Genomic DNA, 21,985 nt, shown 5'->3' on the forward strand with positions numbered 1-21,985 from the left:
TCCTCTGATACTTAAAATACACACGTGATATGACCCTCTCTTACAAAGCCTTGCCCGCCTTCTCTAGGCTAAGCTCTTTTGCATAAAATAACTAATACAAGAAATATTGTAACTAATACTTGTTGAACTTGGTGACCATTTCTTCTAGGCTAAGCTCTTTTGCCACAACTCGTTAAAAAACTGACACAAGAAGTTGCTCATCCTTAATTCCTTCCACCGCTCTCCAATAAGACAACTTCATGTCGTCCGTTGCTTCCTCTATTGTCAGTTCAATCTTCTTGGCAACATTCTACTTCAATTCTAGATGAGGGTTAACTTTCAATTTCTTTTGTCTTTGACCTTTGACCTATTTGTTCTCCCATGTTGTGAAAATCCAGTCTTGTAACTCCCACACTTCTCCATTTGTAAAGGCCAGCTGGAACCATGACTCGTACTTTCTAATGCCCTTAGACATCGCTTGATCATTCACCACAATTCCGACCTCATGAAGACATTGACGTCTAAGAGCAAGATATAAATTTGCTCCATGATATGACGTCTAAGTATTCCTAGTGGAAAAACCTATTTGTTCAATTGAGGACATCTTCTAGCAATAATCGTTGTCATTGTTATGGTCCCATGCTAACAACCTTGCCTCTTCATTTGTTAGTCCCACATAAATTTTACATTCTGCGTATTTGAAGAAATATGTGATGGGATGTTCTTTGACCAACTGCCTCCTTGCCTCTGCCGAGTGTGAACCCCCAATTACGTAATAGTTATATTGGACCTCATGTTTTCTAACATCGAAGTCCCCTAAAGACGAACACTCATCTGGATCGACCATTACGATGAATGGAACAACTGTAGCATGGGGATTAATCTTCATTTTCTTTTTTAAGTTTTGGACATGTAATTTGTGAGGCTCTCTTATCTCTAGTGTCCGACGTCGAGTCTTTTCAACAACAGGTGGGCGATGAATTTGAGTGATAGGAAGGTTCAAGACTTGTCCTTTCCTCACAAGCTTTCTTTGATTGATCTCTCTTCTAATTTTGTTTTTCTTGGTTGAAAGGACACCAGACGACAACTCTGCCCTGGTGTTGTTCGATCATCTTCATCATCTATTGAACTTGAGGACTTTGATTCAAACATTTTGGTCACTTTCTTCTTAGCAGGCCTCGAGTGTGTGGCGGGTCTTCTAGTTGCTACTTTTACAGGAGAGAGGGATGTTAGGGTTATGTTCTAAAGTAAGCATATGATAAGGATAACAAAGATAGATTATAAGAAAGGAGAGAGAGAGAAAGAAGGGTATTGATCCACCCAGCCACCCCCGGGCGAAGGGATCGAGATGGACTCGAGCCTCGATCGGCGTACCATACCATCGTCGTGGCGTCGGGTCGTACTTGGTGCTCGCGTGCTCGCAACAAGAGTTGACCCACCACAAGAACAAAGTCTCGACGTAGTCAAGAGATGATGAAATGAGGGTAGCTACGCCTCATATTTATAGCCAGATCCAAGGCCCCCAGGCAAGTTCAGACTTGGCCTAATGGGTTGTCTCAATCCTGAGGATTAAAAGTAATTCTCCCCTTCTTTACACTCTCGTTTAACCCTCACACTTTATCCACGTGTATAGAATACTATGGTACATTCTCACCACGGGATATTATATGGTCATGCCCGTAACATACTCCCCTTCTTTAAAACATTGCACTCTTGCAATGGAAAGTTAGGGAAGTTAGTTCTAAGAGTATTTTCATGTTTCCGTGTGGCATCTTTGATAGATTTATCCATCCATTTAATTTTAAATTCTCAGATTATTTTAGAATGCAAATTTTGTGTTTTAACATCGAGAATTCGTTCTAGTACATGTGGTTTAGACGATAATTCTTAAGTGTAAAGAATTGACGCTATCAAATCTTTCGCCTCTCGGCCACAACCGAGACAACACGGATCAATGCAGCAGAAATAAAAACACAAAGACCCAGAGAGACGAGTACACAGGGTATAACGTGGAAAACCTTAAACAGGAAAAACCACGGGAGTGCACGACTCCAACTACCACTATACACTGGAATATACAATGGCGAGCTGCAAGGCGACGACCTTGAGCTCGCTGTCCTCGCCACAGGCGGCGGTATTACACAGAGGCGTCGACCTCTTTGTTTCTCTCTCTCTTTCTCTCTTTCTCTCTTTCTCTCGCGGCTGCTCTCACTTTGCTCCCTCTAAAGTGAAAACAGAAAATGAGCAACAACAAAAACTGTTTGCCCTAAGTCATATTTATACATATATGACTTTCGGGCTATTTACAAATATAGCCTCAAGGGCTCTTAGCAAACATATTCACAGATATGTCCCTGCATCCGGATCTCTCTCCGGGTACATCCGTCATCCGGCTCCGTAGCCGGGGTCTTCATCATCCGGATCCGTATCCGGGTACTCTTCATCATCCGGATCCGTATCCGGGTACTCTTCATCATCCGGATCCGCATCCGGGTACTCTTCATCCGGCTTCATGCCGGGTACTCTTCATCATCCGGTTCCGTAACCGCAACCGGGCTTGCCGTCATTCATCTCCGGACATCCCATCCGGAGGGACCGTAATCCCAACAAACTCCCCCTTCACTTCGGCATGGGATGTCTCTCCAATCCGATCCTCTTCCGGCATGCTTCCAGCTTGTCGGGTGTGAGCACCTTGGTCAGCATATCCGACCCGTTCTCGTCCGTGTGGACCTTCGTCAGCACGAACTCCTGGTCTTCTATCCTTTCCCGGATCCAGTGATATCTTCGCTGGATGTGCTTCGTCCGGGAGTGATAGGCCGCGTTCTTCGCAAGGTGGATGGCACTCTGACTGTCGCAGTAGAGTCGGTACTCCTCCTGCCGGATACCGAGCTCTCTAATGAAGTCCTTCATCCATATTATTTCCTTGCCGGCTTCAACAGCCGCCATGTACTCCGCCTCCGTGGTTGACAACGCAACCGTCTTCTGCAGCCTCGACTGCCATGAAACAGCTCCCCCTGCATACGTCATCACATACCCTGATGTGGACCGGCTGGTATCTGCATCAGCCGACATATCCGAATCGGTGAAACCGTCGAGTTCGGGCTTACCGGAGCCGAATCGGAGGCACACGTTTGCCGTGCCCTTCAGGTATCGAAGTATCCACTTGACCGCGTTCCAGTGCTCTTTGCCGGGATTGCTCATGTACCGGCTCACCACTCCGACTGCGTATCCAATGTCTGGTCTTGTACACACCATTGCGTACATCAAGCTTCCGACAGCAGAGGCATAAGGTACTTTCATCATGTCCTCTTTCTCAGCCTTTGTCCTGGGGCTTTGCTTGCTGGACAGCTTGCAGTTTGCCGGGAGGGTTGATCCGACCGGTCTTGCTTCCGACATGTTGAACCGGTGAAGCACCTTTGTCACGTACTTCTCCTGTGACAACCACAACTGCTTCTTCTTCCGGTCCCGGATGATATGCATCCCTAGTATTTGCCTCGCCGGACCCAGGTCCTTCATTGAGAAGGTTCGGTGAAGCGCTTTCTTCAGCATCCGTATCTTGACCTGATCCCGTCCGACGATCAACATGTCGTCCACGTACAGGAGGAGTATTAGAGAGTCTCCTCCTTCGAACTTCTTCACAAACACGCAGTGATCAGCCTGCGTTTTGTGGTACCCTTCGTCGGTCATGAAGGAGTCGAACTTCCGGTACCATTGCCGGGGAGCCTGCTTCAGTCCGTAAAGGCTCTTCTTCAACCGGCATACCAGGTGCTCCTTCCCTTTCTTCTCGAATCCTTCCGGCTGCTGCATGTAGATCTCTTCTTCGAGGTCACCGTGAAGGAATGCCGTCTTCACGTCCATCTGTTCTACCTCGAGGTCCATGCTTGCCGCAATGCTCAGCACCGTCCGGATGGAGGTCATCTTCACTACCGGGGCAAATATCTCGTCGAAGTCGACGCCCTTCTTCTGCTGGAACCCCTTCACCACGATCCTGGCTTTGTATCTCGGGGGGTTTCCGGCATCTCCCGGTTTCAGCTTGAACACCCACTTGTTACGGAGTGCCCGTTTTCCTTTCGGCAACTCCACAAGTTCATATGTGTGGTTCTCATGCAGGGAATCCATCTCGTCCTGCATGGCACTTAACCACCTGCGGCTCTGGGTGTCATGCTTTGCTTCTTCAAAGCTCTCCGGCTCCCCCTCGTCGGTTAGCAGCACGTGCTCTGGTTCCGGAAATCTCCGGGGGGCCCTTCTCTCTCTTAGAGGATATCTCCGTTCCGGAGCTTCAGTAACCGGTTCTTCCGATTCTTCTTCATCCGAATCCATTTCGGGATCGGGGCCGGTTCCGGTATCATTTTCATCTTCTTCGGCCGGTTCTGTTTCTTCACCGTCTTCGGCCGGGTCCTCGAGTGCTAACCGGTCCCTTGCCGGTCGGGACTGCTCCTCGTAGAGTTTATCCTCACCAGTCGACTTGGAGCTCTTCATCTTCTTCTCCGACTCCCAGTCGGCGAGTGTCTTGTTCTCCATAAAGACGATATCTCGACTCCTGAATATCTTCTTGTCGACCGGGTCCCATACTCGGTAGCCAAACTCGTCGTCGCCGTAACCGAGGAATATGCATGGCCGGGTCTTTGGATCTAACTTTCCTCTCCGGTCCTTTGCCACATGCACGTATGCGAGACACCCGAACACCTTCAGATGTCGGTAGGACACTTCCTTACCGGTCCACACTTTCTGCGGCGTGTCTCCGTCCAAAGGTACTGAGGGTGATCTATTTATCACATACGTCGCCGTCGACATTGCCTCAGCCCAAAATCCCTTGGGTAATTTCGCATGCGCCAGCATACTCCGGACCCTCTCCATTATGGTCCGGTTCATCCTCTCGGCCAGCCCGTTCAGTTCCGGCGTCTTCGGCACAGTAAACTCGAGCCGGATTCCCTTCGAGCGACAGTACTCCTGGAACTGCCCCCGGTATTCTCCTCCGTTATCCGCTCGTACCGCTTTCAGCTTCTTGCCGGATTCTCTTTCCACCCTCGCGTGGAGTTCTTTGAAGACGGACAGTACTTGGTCCTTTGTCTTCAACGGTGCCGTCCACAGCTTCCGGCTGTGGTCATCAATGAATGTCACGAAGTACTGGGCTCCACCATGTGACTTCGTTTCTACTTGACACACGTCTGTGTGCACCAGCTCCAACGGTCCGCTACGTCTCGTCGGTGGCCTTGAGTGGAAGGAGGTCCGGTTTTGCTTACCGGCCAGACAGTCGGTGCACTTCTCCAGGTGCACATGCTTTACTGGAATAAGGTTGTCTTCTGCAAGCCTCCTCATCCCCTTCTCACTCATGTGGCACAGTCTCTTGTGCCATAGCTCACCGGCAGCGTCGGCTGCCACGTTCAGCTCCTCCGGACATAGCCGGGAATTCATCAGGTACAGTGTGTTGACCTTCCGGGCCCGAGCCACTATCAAGCTCCCCTTGCTGAACTTCATGACACCGTTCCGGATGCTACCCGTGTAGCCTTCATCATCTAGCCTCCCGGCCGAGATCAGGTTCAATCGGACCTCCGGAACGTGTCGCACATCCTTCAGCAGCATCTTGCATCCGGTCGGGGTTGTCAACCACACGTCTCCTATGCCGGCAATCCGGCACGTACCTTCGTTTCCCATCCGAACACAGCCATGCTCACCGGCTGTGTAGGATGAGAAGTATCTTCTCTCCGGGGTCAGGTGGAACGATGCTCCGGAATCGACCACCCAGGTCGTCTCATCGCCGGCAATATTTAGTTCACCTTCTTCGGTGATGAGCATGATCTCCTCTTCACTTGCTGCGAGTGCCGTCGTTCCTTTCCGGTCCTGCCCTCGCCGATCCGAACCTCTCCGGTCCGTGGCTCCCCGGTATGCACCGTTTCTCTCCGGTGACTTCTTCGAATCGGTGTCGTCGGCTCCGTTGTCTTTTCGGTAATGCCGACAATTCTTTCGGAAATGCCCCGGCTTCCCACAGTGAAAGCATGTGGGCCTTCCTCTTGACTGCGACCGGGTCCCCGACTTCTCCCGTCTTTGCGGACTCCGGTTCCATTGTCTTCCCCGATCCGATTCGGTAAATAGCATCTTCGGTTCGGAGGCCGGTTCCTTGTCTCTCCGACGCGCTTCTTCGTTCAAAATGCTTGTCTTTACCGTTTGTAGAGACAAGTTATCTTCGGTGCAGGAGGTGCTGAGAGTCACCACCAAGTTCTCCCAGCTATCCGGCAATGTACACATCAGGATGATGGCTTGCATTGCATCCTCCAACGGGAACTTGATCGCCGCAAGCTGATTCACGAATCCCATGAACGTGCTTACGTGTTCCACCATACTCTCGCCGTCCCGGTACTTGAGATTCACTATCTTCCTCATCAGGGAGGTCCGGTTCAACGCATTCTTCCTCTCGTAGAGGCCCGACAGCTTCTTCCACATCTCATATGCGTTGGTGTCGTTCGCCACATGTTGTAGGACGCTTACATCGACATATTGTCGGATCGTCGCTACGGCTTTCCGGTTCAGGAGCTTCCACTCCGACTCAAGTACCCCTTTCGGTATTTCCGACCTGTCAATCGGTTCATACAGGTCCCGAACGATCAGAAGGTCCTCCATCTTGATCTTCCAATCGGCGTAATTCTGCGCGTTCAGCACCATCATCCCCGGCTGCCCGCTGCCGCCGCCTTCCATTTTCTGCAACGATCGCTCTGATACCAATTTGTAAAGAATTGACGCTATCAAATCTTTCGCCTCTCGGCCACAACCGAGACAACACGGATCAATGCAGCAGAAATAAAAACACAAAGACCCAGAGAGACGAGTACACAGGGTATAACGTGGAAAACCTTAAACAGGAAAAACCACGGGAGTGCACGACTCCAACTACCACTATACACTGGAATATACAATGGCGAGCTGCAAGGCGACGACCTTGAGCTCGCTGTCCTCGCCACAGGCGGCGGTATTACACAGAGGCGTCGACCTCTTTGTTTCTCTCTCTCTTTCTCTCTTTCTCTCTTTCTCTCGCGGCTGCTCTCACTTTGCTCCCTCTAAAGTGAAAACAGAAAATGAGCAACAACAAAAACTGTTTGCCCTAAGTCATATTTATACATATATGACTTTCGGGCTATTTACAAATATAGCCTCAAGGGCTCTTAGCAAACATATTCACAGATATGTCCCTGCATCCGGATCTCTCTCCGGGTACATCCGTCATCCGGCTCCGTAGCCGGGGTCTTCATCATCCGGATCCGTATCCGGGTACTCTTCATCATCCGGATCCGTATCCGGGTACTCTTCATCATCCGGATCCGCATCCGGGTACTCTTCATCCGGCTTCATGCCGGGTACTCTTCATCATCCGGTTCCGTAACCGCAACCGGGCTTGCCGTCATTCATCTCCGAACATCCCATCCGGAGGGACCGTAATCCCAACATTAAGAAGTAACCAAAGTTTCAGTTGTAACTGTATTGTCGCCAAAACCTAAAAGTTTGTTTCAGACGACTTATATGAAAAACTGGATGGATTTCAACGACATCAGAAAGAGCGAGACGATAGGCTCATGAACCAATGCATTTGAGGACTGCAAAAGGTCCACAAAACCATGCCCGGCTAACTTAGCACAGTTACCCATAGACAATATCTTAGAATTGTGAGGTACATGTAAAAATACCTTCTCTCCATGGTTGAATACACGAGGTTGCCTATTATGATCGGCATAAAAACACGCTATCTTGAGCTATTTTTATATTATCTCATGCAATATGCAACATATCTTGCATATCCCGAAGAAAGTTTTGCGTACTTCTCAACTCATCATGATGTATATTAACATCAATCGGGGCTTGTGGCTGAAAACCATACATCAACATAAAAGGACTATATCACGTCGATGTATGTTTGGAGCTATTATAAGCAAACTCCAAAATTGGGAGATAACATTCCCATTTTGTTGGTTTCGCGCCAACATATGCACGGAGCATGTCCTCAATAATTTGATTTACTCGTTCTATCTGTCCATCAAATTGAAGATGATCCGTGGAGCTCATGCTCAATGTAGTTTCTAACTTCTTAAAGACATGCATCCAAAAGTCACTAGTAAACTTTGGATCTTCATCACTCATGATATCCATTGGTAACCCATAAAAACGAAATAACTCGTCCACGAATTGGTAAGTCAATTCAAGAGTTGTTACCATGGTTTTAGTAGCAATAAATCTAGCCATTTTAGTTAGTCGATCAACCACAATTCAGATGGCATCATGGCCTTTTTGGGTGAGAGGAAGGCTAACAATAAAATCCATAGATATACTTTCCCACTTATTATTGGGAATGTCCAAGGGATGTAAAGTCCAGCGGCTTTAAGTCGCTCGGCTTTGTTAACCTGACATTGGTGACATTTAGTCACATAGCTATGTATGTCAAGACGCATCTTAGGCCAATAGAATTGAGTCGAAATAAGAACGAGTGTGCGATGTATTCCAGAGTGCCCTACTGAGAGTGCATTATGACATTCAAAACGAATTCTCTTTTTGACCTCAGACAAATCTAGAACACAAACCTTCCCATTATGGTAGAGCAAACCATTAGCAATGTTCCAGATTCAACTCTTGCCTAGTATTTTGCAAAATAAGTGTCATCAGGATACTTTCCTCAAAGAACCGAGTCTCGAAGTAGTCAAGAGATGATGAAATAAGGGTACCTAGGCCTCATATTTATAGCCAGACCCAAGGCCCCCAGGCAAGTTCACACTTGGCCTAATGGGTTGTCTCAATCCCGAGGATTAAAAATAATTGTCACACTTTATCCACGTGTATAGAATACTATGGTACATTCCCACCACGGGATATTATATGTTCATGCTCGTAACAAGGGAGAAGCCTCCTTGTTGAGATACAAGCTCAACATTGGCCGGACCGGTGCATAAACCGATGCGCAACAAGAGGCCGAATCGGTGCGGAAACCGGGAGTCCATTGAATCGATATTCCACGCGGGAATATATTTGGGAGTTAGTGAAGGAGCTCATTTATGAGAATTGAAGTACATGTCAGTACTTCTGTCAGTCCATATGGACTTGTATAAAAGTGCCCTCTGAGCACATCCTATGTATAGAGTTTTACACATTATTTTGAATTTAGTTTTTCTGTGTGTTTTCCCTCTCTGTCTCTCCGACATACATTGTGTCTTAAGCTCTCCCTTAAACATGTTTTTTCTCTGTCGGTATTATGTGTTTCGTATAGCTTCCGCATGTAACATTTCACATGGTATCAGAGCGTGAGGGTTGAGAACCTGTTGAGAGACAAGCTCAACATCAGCCAGATCGGCTGAGCAAGCCGAGGACCGGATCGGTTGGGACTGATCGGTTAGGTCGGACGGGTGCGTAAAACGGATGCGTAAACCGTTACGCAAACCGGTGCATAACGAGAGGCCGTATCGGTGCGTAAACCGAAAGGCCGTTAGAGAGATATTCCTTGTAAAGGAATAAATTTGGGAGTGAGTGTCGAGGCTCATTTATGAGCAGTCAAGTACTATCAGTACTTGTGTCAACCCGATTGTCAGGGCTTGTATAAAAGGTGCTCACTGAGCACGATGTATGTACAGATCGAGTATTATTTTTGAATTAAGTTATTGTGTTTACTCTCTCTTTGTCTCTCCCGTGCGTACTGTGCAAACCTAAGCTTTCCATTAAACCTACGTTTTCTGTTGTTCGGTTTCCTATATTGCTTCCGCACGCCATTCTTTTCATGGTATCAGAGCGCAAGGGTTGAGAACCTCTGCAGTAGACTTTGCTTGAAGGAAAAACCAACGAAGAAGAACAAGAAAACCGATGGACAGAGGAATGGCTAGCTCACTTCCAACGGAGAAGCTCGACAGAACCAACTACGCATCTTGGTCCTACAAGATGCACTAGTACTTGCTTGGGCACGGTTACTGGAGTTATGTCGAAGGAGTGAATGACGTGGCACCCGAATCGACACACAAAGACTTCCCGACGTGGGAACAATCGGTGAGCAGAGTGTGTTACCCGTAGGAGTTGAACAGGGCGGCATAAGGGTAAAACACGTTGAAGGGGTTGTTCGGTATGTGTAATATGTATATGAGTGTGTGAGGATGAGTATGTGTGAGTACATGCACAATTATGTGCATGTGACAAGAGTGTAACGGTCGTCTCTTTTGTAACAATTATTATTTACCGTTACATTTTGTATTATATAAACCCCTTATGGGGCATGTAATGAAGATAGTTTTTTCCCCTCATTTTTGGTGTCATCTTGTATTCTCACTCTCCTTAGCTCTCTCTATTGTAATCCCCTTGGGAGGGGAGGTAAAGTCATTCTAGGCTTCACCCCCCACCCCAACAACAGAGTGTTGTACTGTTTCGCGTTTTGTGTGGGCGAACAGCTATTAAGCTACGTTCGGGATGCAAAAATGCCGAAGGGTGCGTGGGAAAATCTGAAGAAGATCTTCGTCGTGACCACCACAGCCAGGAAGCTTCAGCTCTAATAGGAGTTAAGCAACCTACGACAACGCGATTTGTCGGTGGCTGACTATACCTCAAAGATCAAGGACATATGTGACTCCTTAGCTTCCATCGATGTGAATATCGAGGAAAGCGAGATGGTCCAGGTCTGTCTCGGGGGTTTGGCATCAAAGTTCGGATCGTTCCGAACTGTTGTGCATACATGGGAGAATACGTCGTCGTTTTTCGACTTACAGTCGATGCTCCTTATAGAGGAGAACCACGCGGGTGCGTCGACAAGCACACATGCCGACAACAAGATGTTGTACAGGGAGGGAGATAGGCCCCGTGGTCGTGGCGAACGGGTTGAGTTGGTACGCAACAGGATCAAGGAAGAAGGCACCGAAGTGATGCCGACAGCAATTCCGGACCCTCCGAAAACAGGGGGAGTCGAGGCGACGAGAACCGATAAGGGAAATCCGCCCGCGGATTGCTAGTACTGTGGCAAGAAAGGCCACAGGGAGAGCGAGTGCTGGAAAAAGCGCGCCGATTCGGAGAGAACCGGGTTCGGAACAGGTTCCGAATAGACCGACAAAAGAAATCGGCAACGATCGCACTACGTCGAAGGATCCGGAGAAGCCAAAAAAAGGTTAGTCTTCGTGACAAGACACAAAGCAAACTCAATGAAGAAGATCTCCCCGAAGTCGGAGGTGTGGTACGTCGACTCTAGCGCGTCAAACCACATGACATGCCATAAGGAGTGGTTCTCGTACCTAGAGAAACCGACGCAACCAGGAGTAGTTGCAACCAGAGACGACACTCTGCATCCGATCGCGAATGTCGGTGAAGTTCCCTTGAGCTATGTCGGGCAGAAAGGGAAACTCATGAATGTGTTACACGTCCCAACAATCACAAAGAACCTAGTGTCAGTCGGGCAGATCGTTGACCAGGGGATGCAGGTTCGGTTTACGCATCTTGGGTGCTTCATTGAGGAAGAAGGTCGTGTTATTGCACAAGGGCGCAGAGATGGGAGGATGTTTATCCTCGACTCTAGTGACGGTAGCACCGCAATGTTCGCGAAGGGACAAAAAGTCGAGTCGGATATCGACTTATGGCACAAGCGGATAGGCCACATCAACTACTAGCGGCTTCAGGAGCTGCAATCGAAACAAGTGGTGTTCGGATTGCCCAAATTTAGTGGCCGGAAGGCACAAATTTGTGAAGCCTGCCAGCTTGGGAAGCAACACCGACTTCCCTTCCCCAACGAGCGTAATCGAAGTCGGAACAAGCTCGACTTGATACACTCCGATGTGTGGGGGCTGGCACAAAACGGTAGTCTTGGCGGGAGCCAATATTTCGTCTCCTTCATCGACAACTACACGCGCAATGGACATGGTGTGATCCTTACGCGGAGCAAGGAAGCAAATGCATCCCTTTCTTCCAATTCACAACTAGATTGGGTCGCCACATTCTAGCTGCTCAAACCGCCCGAGAGCCGGCTGCTGCAAAGGTCTGGCACACATTTCAAGTTCCTCACACAATTATCACCAAGTTTTGGAAAAAAATTTAGAAACAACAACACGTGAGGCGAATTACCACGTTCCAATGGCTATTAATACATAAGTCACTACCGGTGGGAGTATGGCAATGTGGGAACCTTAGCTCTCCTAATTGTAAAGAGCGCCCAAATGTAGTAGAATTAATACGACACGCTCTATGGGACTGCCTAGCGTCCCATGGAATATGGCGGGGGGTTGGCCTCTTGTTGCAATTATGCTATCATGGCAAACCCCAGTTGGCAGATACAAGCATTAGGAGGGGATGACTTTGGTGAGAAAAGCACAATAAACTTTTTTTCTCCACCAACGGCAATGTCCACTCAACTCCTCTTAATGACAAATCTCAAGTTGTGTTGGAATTGGTCAACTCAATAACTCTTTGGATTCTATGGAAACAACAATGTAGATGAGTCTTCTCCAACCAAACCGCACATCCAACAAGGTTACTACAAGAGATATGGAGTGAAATTGTAGCCACTCTAAAGAGCCAATATGATATCCTCAAGGGCAGCTCTGATGGAGTTGAAAGACAATGAATAGCCTTCATACAATAGTGGGCATCCACATAAGGTGGAACTATCGCATCCCTACAAGGATTTGTACATAATAGTCTCATTTGTAAAATTTTATAACTAATGGAAGGAGTTTTTTTTTTGGAAAAAAAAAACACGAACAATATTATAGTTTTCATTTAATTTTTGTACAATATAAATCCAATTATTATGAGACAAGTCATATTTGGTGTTGGTCTTCATGAAAAATTTATGTTTAATGAAGGGACTTAAGACTAGTATAAACTAGTCCATTGTTTAAAAGTACATGAATGAAGTATTTAATGTATTATACATAAAATATATATCTTAATATTTTATAACCATTTAAAAAATACATATGCACATAGAATATTCAAAATACTTTTACTTCAAGGGGTAGTTACGTCATATTAATACGCTAAATACACAATAACAAAAAATTGCCACAGTAGTTAAATTAGCAAGGGAGGTAAATGGCTTTTGACATTGTTGGCCTTGTTAGTAATAATTACATGTTGAAAACGATTTGTACAATTGTGTAAGCCTACTCTTCATGTTAGTGTGTGACATAAAGAGGGAAATGAACATGTTTCAAGATTGTATGTTTATTATCTATAAGTATGTGTATGAATGTATTCGTGTTCCTGTGAACGAGTAGCAAGGAGTAACAGGTGGATTGTCTGAGGGATTAACAAAGTGGTTTGTTTGAAGCTTTGTTCATCAGCGGTTCCAATTTGATGACAAGTTAGCTCCCCTTGTGTTCACACATCATTAAATGCGCAGGGAGTGAGGGTCTTAATAGTTAAGAACCAAATTGTAAATTTAGAAATACAATTCATAGTGTTAGCCAAAAAATATTAGATTGACTCAACATATATTACAAGTAAGCTAAAATCTCCGTGAGATATTATAATGGATGATCCTGATTACATATACTATTCTCTTGTTCAAGAATAAGGAAAAGGAATTAGAGAGGGAAAGTTTAAGGCACCGACTCCAAAGAATGATATAAGTGAAGAAGTTTATCCTTTGGCTTGTAAATGTCCTGTAGATTAAGTATTTACATCTGTCCCTTTTCTGATTGGAGACATTAGGTTTTTTTCCCTGTGATTTATAAGTCCCCCCTTGTTTCGGACTCACATTTGTATCATGAAAAAAATATCTGAAGAGAAGCACCTGGCCAATACTGAGAGAGAGAGAGAGAGAGAGAGAGAGAGAGAGAATTTAAGAGTATCACTAGAAAAATCTTCTTCTATCATTCTTCATATACGTTTTTGAGGACTTTACAGAGTGTAAATCCCCATGGCAAAATGGGCAATATTCATAGTGGTTCAACAATAAAAAACTCAAAGAATGCTTACATACATTACAAATAACATATTTCTCACCCATAATTAATTGTCCACTTGCCATGCATATATTGTATTTGTAGTTACACTTTGTACATCTTTGATCTTTAACCTGGGAATATGTAAATGGAGATTTTCGATTTGAGTTCATGAATAATCCAATCAAATTCTATAAAGGTTAATTTAAATGAAATCAATTCAAATCATAGTTTATCTCAAATACCTAAAATAAATACACCTTAGAGCAGAGGCCTAAAATATCCTAAAAGACCTAAAGCGATAAATCATGGTTTTGACTGAAATGTAAATTATAAACTAATCTAATAAGTAAATGAAAAAGTTATCATGGTGTCACGAATGTCAATGCATGATCTATCCATGCAGGTTAAAAGGTTTCACAGTTATGGAAGTGTGAAGACTATCACCTAGGACAAACTTCACAATACAATCATCATGTCCACGACCATAAAGAGAGAGAAAGAGAGAGAAGGGACATCTATGGAGTAAGAGGGATGTGAGAAAATTGGGTTTTGAACTCTCAATCAATGGTCATGCCCAGACAACATTCCATTGGTGACTGTGATATCATGGCCTTTAAATCCTTGAGACAAGAGAATAGAGAGACATTTTCCATGCATATATTGTATTTGTGAAAGGCAGAAAGGCAGAAAGGCATTGTAAAAGCTATAAAAGACAGTTGCATGAGTCCATAAAGCTTCCTAATATTGTGGTTTCCTTTCTTTGCTTTACGCATTTATTGTGTTAAGTACCTTAACACCTATATTTAAGTCTTCATCTATTGAATGCATGATTAGGTATCAAGTTTAGAGGTTGTTTGTTTGTTAACCTACTCTTACTTTTCCCACAAACAATAGAGTAGACTGTCCCAGATCTCTAGATCATGGTTCCAATGTAGTTACGTGCAGCTAGGTAGAGCATGTGGTAAGTTCAAAACTTTCCCACAACCTTTTAGCAGCTCTTTCTAATAATGAGAGATGTGAATATAACACATCTCCATGGGAAACCATAACCTAGTAGTCAAAGTGTTAATGATGACATTTATCAATATGCCACTGATCATTTACTATGATCTTCATAAATGATTAATGTATGCATTCCTTAATTTCTAGAAGACTCTCCCATAGCACGACCAGGATGTAGTGCCAGGAAGTGCAAGAGCATAATCTAAACCCATGACTACAATAATAATGAGATATTCTCCAGTGTCAGCTTCTACGGGAATCTTAATTGACTATGCCACAGTTGAACATTTTCATCCAATCAATATGTACATGTGAAAAACAAATTCACTATGCGTTGATCGGTTTCTAATTCAAAATGGTATCAATAATTATGATGACATTTATCAATATGCCACTGATCATTTACTATGATCTTCATAAATGATTAATGTATGCATTCCTTAATTTCTAGAAGACTCTACCATAGCACGACCAGGATGTAGTGCCAGGAAGTGCAAGAGCATAATCTAAATCCATGACTACAATAATAATGAGATATTCTCCAGTGTCAGCTTCTACGGGAATCTTAACTGACTATGCCACAGTTGAACATTTTCATCCAATCAATATGTACATGTGAAAAACAAATTCACTATGCGTTGATCGGTCTCTAATTCAAAATGGTATCAATAATTATGATGACATTTATCAATATGCCACTGATCATTTACTATGATCTTCATAAATGATTAATGTATGCATTCCTTAATTTCTAGAAGACTCTACCATAGCACGACCAGGATGTAGTGCCAGGAAGTGCAAGAGCATAATCTAAATCCATGACTACAATAATAATGAGATATTCTCCAGTGTCAGCTTCTACGGGAATCTTAACTGACTATGCCACAGTTGAACATTTTCATCCAATCAATATGTACATGTGAAAAACAAATTCACTATGCGTTGATTGGTCTCTAATTCAAAATGGTATCAATAATTATGGCAATCTTTCCAACTGCCAATTCTTATTAAACATGAACTATATGAATTACGCTATCCACTGCTTTTAACCATGTTTAAATTCATTTTGTGTACAGGTTTACGTGAACTAATCTCAAAGACTTTGACTTTTACACCACTCTATGCTAAAATACAGAGTCAAGCTTATACTAAGGAGAAGTGCTTATAGATGTTCTCTCAGTCACCCATTATACCACAATTGTGACTTAGACTTAATCTGAGTCTTGTTTAATCCCAGAGGCTGAGAGAAGGGTGAAAACTTCCTCGGGAGTTCCTTACTTCCATTGCCAACCCAAGAAAACATTTGTGCTTTCTTGAAATCCGTTCTCTCCTAGACTTTGCAAAGACAAAAATGACTTTTCAAGAAAACGAAACAAGAAAAGAAACTAATTGGAAAGTTATGAATACAAGAAAAGAAACTAATTGTATTTCGGAACAGCTGCTAACTTATGCAGTATGATTATATCTCTCAAGAAACCAAAACACATGCTGGATTGGGCTGCATAGAAAATGAATCTCATATACAATGTTGCGATTGCTTTACCGAATAATCTGAAATGGAAATACGTAGAAATGAAAACACAGAAATTGTGCACCATTGACTTAAAGTTGTAATTCCACCATCAACTTAAAGTTGTATTGAAAATTCCATTTTATTATTGGCTTAAAGTTGTCTCCTCTGGTATTATATCCCCCATAGCATTAAATGGAATATATTATTTATTTATATTGGCTTTGACTGTGGAGATGCCATGAAAGAAAGAAAGAAAGAAAGATATATTAACGTCTTTTAAGAGGCCAAAATGGCCTATAAGACCGAATAAGAGATTACATCTTAAATGTTTTCTCGTCTTTGAGAACAAATCAAAATAAAGTAAATATTACACAGTAAATATAAAAGTAAATAAGATGAAAAGAAAAGAGACGAGAGAATCTGGTTTTTGGCACATGCGAGATTCTCAAGTTAGGTATATTGTAGTTTTTGTCTCCGAAAGATCTCTATCATAGGTCGATCCAGAATGGAAATGTCTCCAAAGCGAGGGACGCACCTACGATGGCGGGAGATAATGGCTTTTATTTGTCGATGACAAGGGTGTCGAGGTCATGGTCCATGGGGCCGGGGCCTACGTGCACGACAAATTGCCATTGCCCGATCAATCGTAACCCCTTTGTTATATCCTGGTCTGGGTCCCATTTCTGTATCCTGGGGTTGACTTCTAGCATTAGGAGTGATGGAGCTAAAGAAAGTTGTGATTGTTCTTTGTGGATGAGCTTGTGTGGCTGTATTCTTCAACAACTTTTCCCGATGTCTCTTGAGCTCGAGCAAGAAAAGTCCTAGGCATCTTTGGTCCTCATATTCCATTACCTTGCGTAGTGGGCCAAAGCCTTGTTTAAAGAGGCAATGATATCTCCCTCTGGATTTCATAAAAGACACTACAATAACAAACATAGTGTTCTTCAGATTCCACTCCTTGATGACACAATTGGCAAATTCTCTCTTCTAGAGGTAGTCGTGTATATCTGCCCACCTCAATCTGTAACTGATGTGATGAGGTTCACAGCTGCCCTATCACACTACGCAGCGCATAGGATAGATGTATGTCCATATAAGGTGGCCTTATGACAAATCCATTCTCCGACGTATGTAAGAAGTGTGTCTTATAGTGGGCCATCTTTGTACCAAGTGGTATTTTGGGGCTGATCCATGTTATCTTGTTTTCTAAGTTAATAATATCAGTTCGGATCACTCTATTCTTTTCCACTTTGGTCATATTGAGATGGGGACAGTCCAAGCTATATTGGAACGGGGGTACTGCATTTATACTCATGCCATGTGACTCGAACCATTGCTGCATTTCAGCATACCAACAATGAGTGTCTCCATTTTCAGCCAGTTGTCTTGATGACATAAGTGCCAACCTTGGGTACCTTCGTTTAGGGAGCTCCCAAAGACGTTGGATAAATGTCACTGATCGGAACAATGCCTCGGTTATTATAGGTGCTGCTCCCATCTCTGCCCAGATAATATCGTGGGGCACCGATGCTTTGCTCCTTATCATGCGAGCAATCATTGACACTAAAGGTCTCTCTAAATCTTTCCAATGATTGGCCTTGTTAAGACTCGGTCCCCATGTCTCTACTCCATAGAGAAGAGTTGGTGTGACAAGTGTATCAAATAACCACAGCTTAGTCTGTGGCTCTTGGAACTGCAAATGTGCACATTGTCTTTCGAGAGCACCAAGGGCTGCATATCCACGAGAAAGTCGGGCACAAGCGGCCTCTTGTAAGGAGAACCTAGGTCCTGTAAATGTTACTCCTAGGTATGTGTAGGAGCATGTGTATTCAACCTTTTCCTCTCCCAAGAAGAATTCTGGTTCTGATCTTGTTACCCATGCTTGGGTGGTGTTAAACACCATCACTTTAGTTTTATTCATGTTGATTGACAAACCTTTGTCCGTACAAGATAGTTTTAAGGCATTTAGATGTCTTTGTAGTCCCTCCGGAGAGTCAGAAATCAGCACAATATCATCAGCATATAATAATATCTGTATAGCTATACCTGCTAGGTGTGCTCTGGAACCACCAAATCTCTCTATGTACTGTGATACCTCATCTATATAGAGACCAAAGAGTGTGGGGGATAGTGGGCATCCTTACTTCACGCCAATTGTGCTAGCCACCGCCTCTGACAAGCCCTTAGGAGACAAAACTTTTCCTGAAACAGATTCATAGAGTGCATAGATTCCCCATTGCATATCTATAGGAACACCAATGGCCTCTAGCCGCTGCATAAGCCGAGCACGTGGCACAGTGTCAAAGGCTTTTCGAAAATCCACAAAGCAGCAATAAATCCTCTTATTGTGGGCTCTGCCCTCCTCAATAAGGTCCCGGAGGGTGAATATGTGATCCAAAGTTGTGAAACCCTTCCGAAAACCTACCTGTCCAATTGAGCGGCAGCCATTTTGCTCTGCCCATATACTCAATTCTAATTCCAGAATCGAGCCATATAGTTTGGCCAAGTAATGGCCAATCATGATTGTCCTATAGTTGCTTGGCATCATGGGGTCTCCACTCTTGAGGATTGGCACAATGGTATGCTGAGTCCATCTAGTAGGAAAACCTTCGCACATGGCTCTATTAAAGATGTGTGCTAGCAATGGGAGCAAGGTGTCACGGGCATAGATAAAGTGTCCACCCACCAACCCATCATGATCTTGGGCCTTCCCAATTTGTAGCCTATCAATGGCATTTCTTACATTTTGTGGTGTAAAGAAGGTTGATTCATGTGGGCGTGAGGCATTCGGGTGGGGAAGAGGAGGTTGCCTCGGGATATCATATAGGACCTTTGCATATTCGTGCCACACCTGAGGTGAGGTCAGTTGAGTGGTGGGTTGCCTCTCATTAAACAGTTTCCATGCTCTTTTACTCTCTCGTCCTAGAAAGAAAGAAGTATTGATGGCTCTAAAGAGGCAAAAATAGCCTATGAGATTGAACAAGGAATTACATCTTGGAGGTCATTTAAGAAAAAATAAATATAAGCAAATATTAACAAACCAGAGATTTACCCAATGAATATGGATGCCAATGATTTGCAAAGATTAAGCAAACATTTGCAAAGAATGAAAGTGTTCATATATGAGGGCCTGATGATAATCTAGCCTCTGGTGTGTGTAGAAAGTGTCTTAGCCATCTTCCTACCAGATAATGTTTTGGGGTTAATACATGTTATCTTGTTTCTCAAGTTAAGAATATCAGTTTAGAACTCTCTACTCTTTTCCACTTTGGTCATGTAAACAAACTTAGATGGGGGCAATCCTGGTTATATAGCGCATTTACGCTTATGCCATGTTAACTGCCCAATCTCTCTGTGTAATGTGACACCTCATCTATAGATTGATTGATTGATAGATATTTCTATAGAAATATATATATATATATAAACGTCTTTTAAGAGGCCAAAATGGGCTATAAGACCAAACAAGGGATTACATATTAAGTGTTGTCTTGTCTTTGAGAACAACAAATCAAAATAAAATAAATATTACTCAATAAATATAAATGGAATCTGGTTTTCGGCACATGTGAGATTCTCAAGTTAGATATATTGTAACTTTTGTCTTCGAAAGATCTCTAGCATAGGTCGATCCAGAATGGTGAGGTCTCCGAAGCGAGGGAAACACCTGCAATGGCAAGAGAAAATGGGCTTTATTATTGATGACAAGGGTGTTGAGGTCGTGGTCCATGGGGCCGGGACCTACATGCACTATTTGCTATTGCCTGATCTATTGCAACCCCTTTGTTATTTCCTAGTAAGGAGCCCATTTGTGTACCCCTTTATTGACTCATAGCATTAGTAGGAGTGATGAGGCTAAAGAAAGTTGTGATTGTTCTTTGTGGATGAGCTTGTGGCTGTATTATTGTCCTTCAACAACTTTTCCCTATGTCTCTTTGTTGAGATACCAAGCTCAACTAGTTTTAATGTAGTTGTTGGTAGTTATTAGTTCAGCTAGAATTTAGTGCTCATGAATGAGCGAATTGTACGTATGTCAGCCCGCTCCTTTATGAGAGGAATAAAAGGGCTTTGTATAAAAGGTGCTTTGTGAGCATGTTGTAAGGTGTCGACCATTTTTGTTAATGAAACTGACTCTTCTGTAATTTGGTGCTAACTCTCTCTCTATACTGATGTATGCGGTTTGTCTAATCTCTAATTCCATCTCAGTTTTCTGTCTCTTTGATTCCATATGTGTTATATAGCTGTTTCGGCCCTGCCGACTTTGTGTCAACTTCTGAAATCTTTACACTCTTGAGGTCTAGCAAGAAAGGTCCTAGGCACCGTTGGTCCTCATATTCCATTACCTTGTTTGGCGGGCCAAAGCCTTGTTTAAAGAGGCAATGGTATCTCCCTCTGATTTCATAAAAGACAATACAGTGACAAACATAATGTTCTTCGGATTCCACTCCTTGATGACACAATCGGCAAATTCTTTCTTCTAGAGGTATTCGTGTATATCTGCCTACCTCAATTTCAAGCTGATATGATGAAGTTCACAGTTGCCCTATCACACTGCGCAGTTGCTCTAGGATAGATGTATGTCCATATAAGGTGTCCTGATGATGAATCCGTCCTCCAATGTGAGTAAGAAGTGTGTCTTGTAGTGGGCCATCTTCATACCAAGTGATATTTTGGGGCTGATCCATGTTATCTTGTTTTCCAAGTTAATAATATCAGTTTGGATCACTCTATTCTTTTCCACTTTGGTCATATTTAGATGGGGACAGTCCAAGTTATAGTGGAACAGGGGTAGAAAATCTATACTCATGCCATGTGACTTGAACCATTGCTGTATTTCAGCATACCAACAATGAATATCTCCATTTTCAGCTAGTTGTCTTGATGACGTAAGTGCCAACCTTGGGTACCTTCGTTAAGGTAGTTCCCAAAGACGTATACATGTCTAGCAATGGGCCCGGTTTCGGCTCAAACCGAACCGAACCGATAAACCGTGCCTTAACGGTTTATAGGTTCGAAGATAAATAAAGGGTTTGGTTTGGTTTCAAATGTTACTAATTAGTTTCCGTTCGGTTTTGAATTTACCGGTTTAGCAGTTTAGCGGTTTATCGGCTTCATAAATTTTAAGCAGTTTGGTTCGGATTTTTTTATTAATAAATGGTTTGGTTTGGTTTGGTTTCATGCCACTGATCGGGACAATGCCTCAATGATTATAGGTGCTGCTCCCATCTCTGCCCAGATAATATCGTGGGGCACCGATGCTTTGCTCCTTATCATGCAAGCAATCATTGACACTAAAGGTCTCTCTAAATCTTTCCAATGATTTGCCTTGTTAAGACTCGGTCCCCACGTTTTTACTCCATAGAGAAGAGTTGGTGTGACAAGTGTATCAAATAACCAAAGCTTAGTTTGTGGCTCTTGGAACTACAAATGTACACATTGTCTCTCGATAGTGCCAAGGGCTGCATATCCACGAGAAAGTCGGGCACAAGCAGCCTCCCCCGTAAGGAGAACCTAGGCCCTGTAAATGTCACTCCTAGGTATGTGTAGGAGCGTTTGTATTCTACCTTTTCCTCTCCTAAGAAGAATTCTGGTTCTGACCTTGTTA

At 43.8% G+C, this 21,985-nt stretch overlaps 1 protein-coding gene and 1 pseudogene across 7 annotated transcripts in view; both read right to left on the bottom strand.

Annotated features, from left to right (window-relative positions):
• Window positions 1–13,638: 13,638 nt before the first annotated feature.
• The window catches only part of LOC147850861 (uncharacterized), a 38,722-nt gene continuing 30,375 nt past the window's right edge, over window positions 13,639–21,985 (bottom strand). For 6 of the 7 annotated variants that reach the window (XM_087336000.1, XM_087336002.1, XM_087336001.1 and 3 more), the window contains one exon: window positions 13,639–13,996. In XM_087336000.1, the coding sequence (XP_087192126.1) occupies window positions 13,772–13,996 (225 nt within the window). In that variant the 3' untranslated portion in view covers window positions 13,639–13,771. The remainder of the gene's footprint in view (window positions 13,997–21,985) is intronic. The other variant, XM_087336003.1, reaches the window with a different exon arrangement.
• On the bottom strand, window positions 16,895–20,189 carry LOC147850862 (uncharacterized; annotated as a pseudogene).

Source organism: Azolla caroliniana, unplaced genomic scaffold (assembly GCF_043228905.1).
Source record: "Azolla caroliniana isolate FFs.n. ecotype wild unplaced genomic scaffold, voAzoCaro1.0.p SCAF_20, whole genome shotgun sequence".
Taxonomy (NCBI): Eukaryota; Viridiplantae; Streptophyta; class Polypodiopsida; order Salviniales; family Salviniaceae; genus Azolla; species Azolla caroliniana.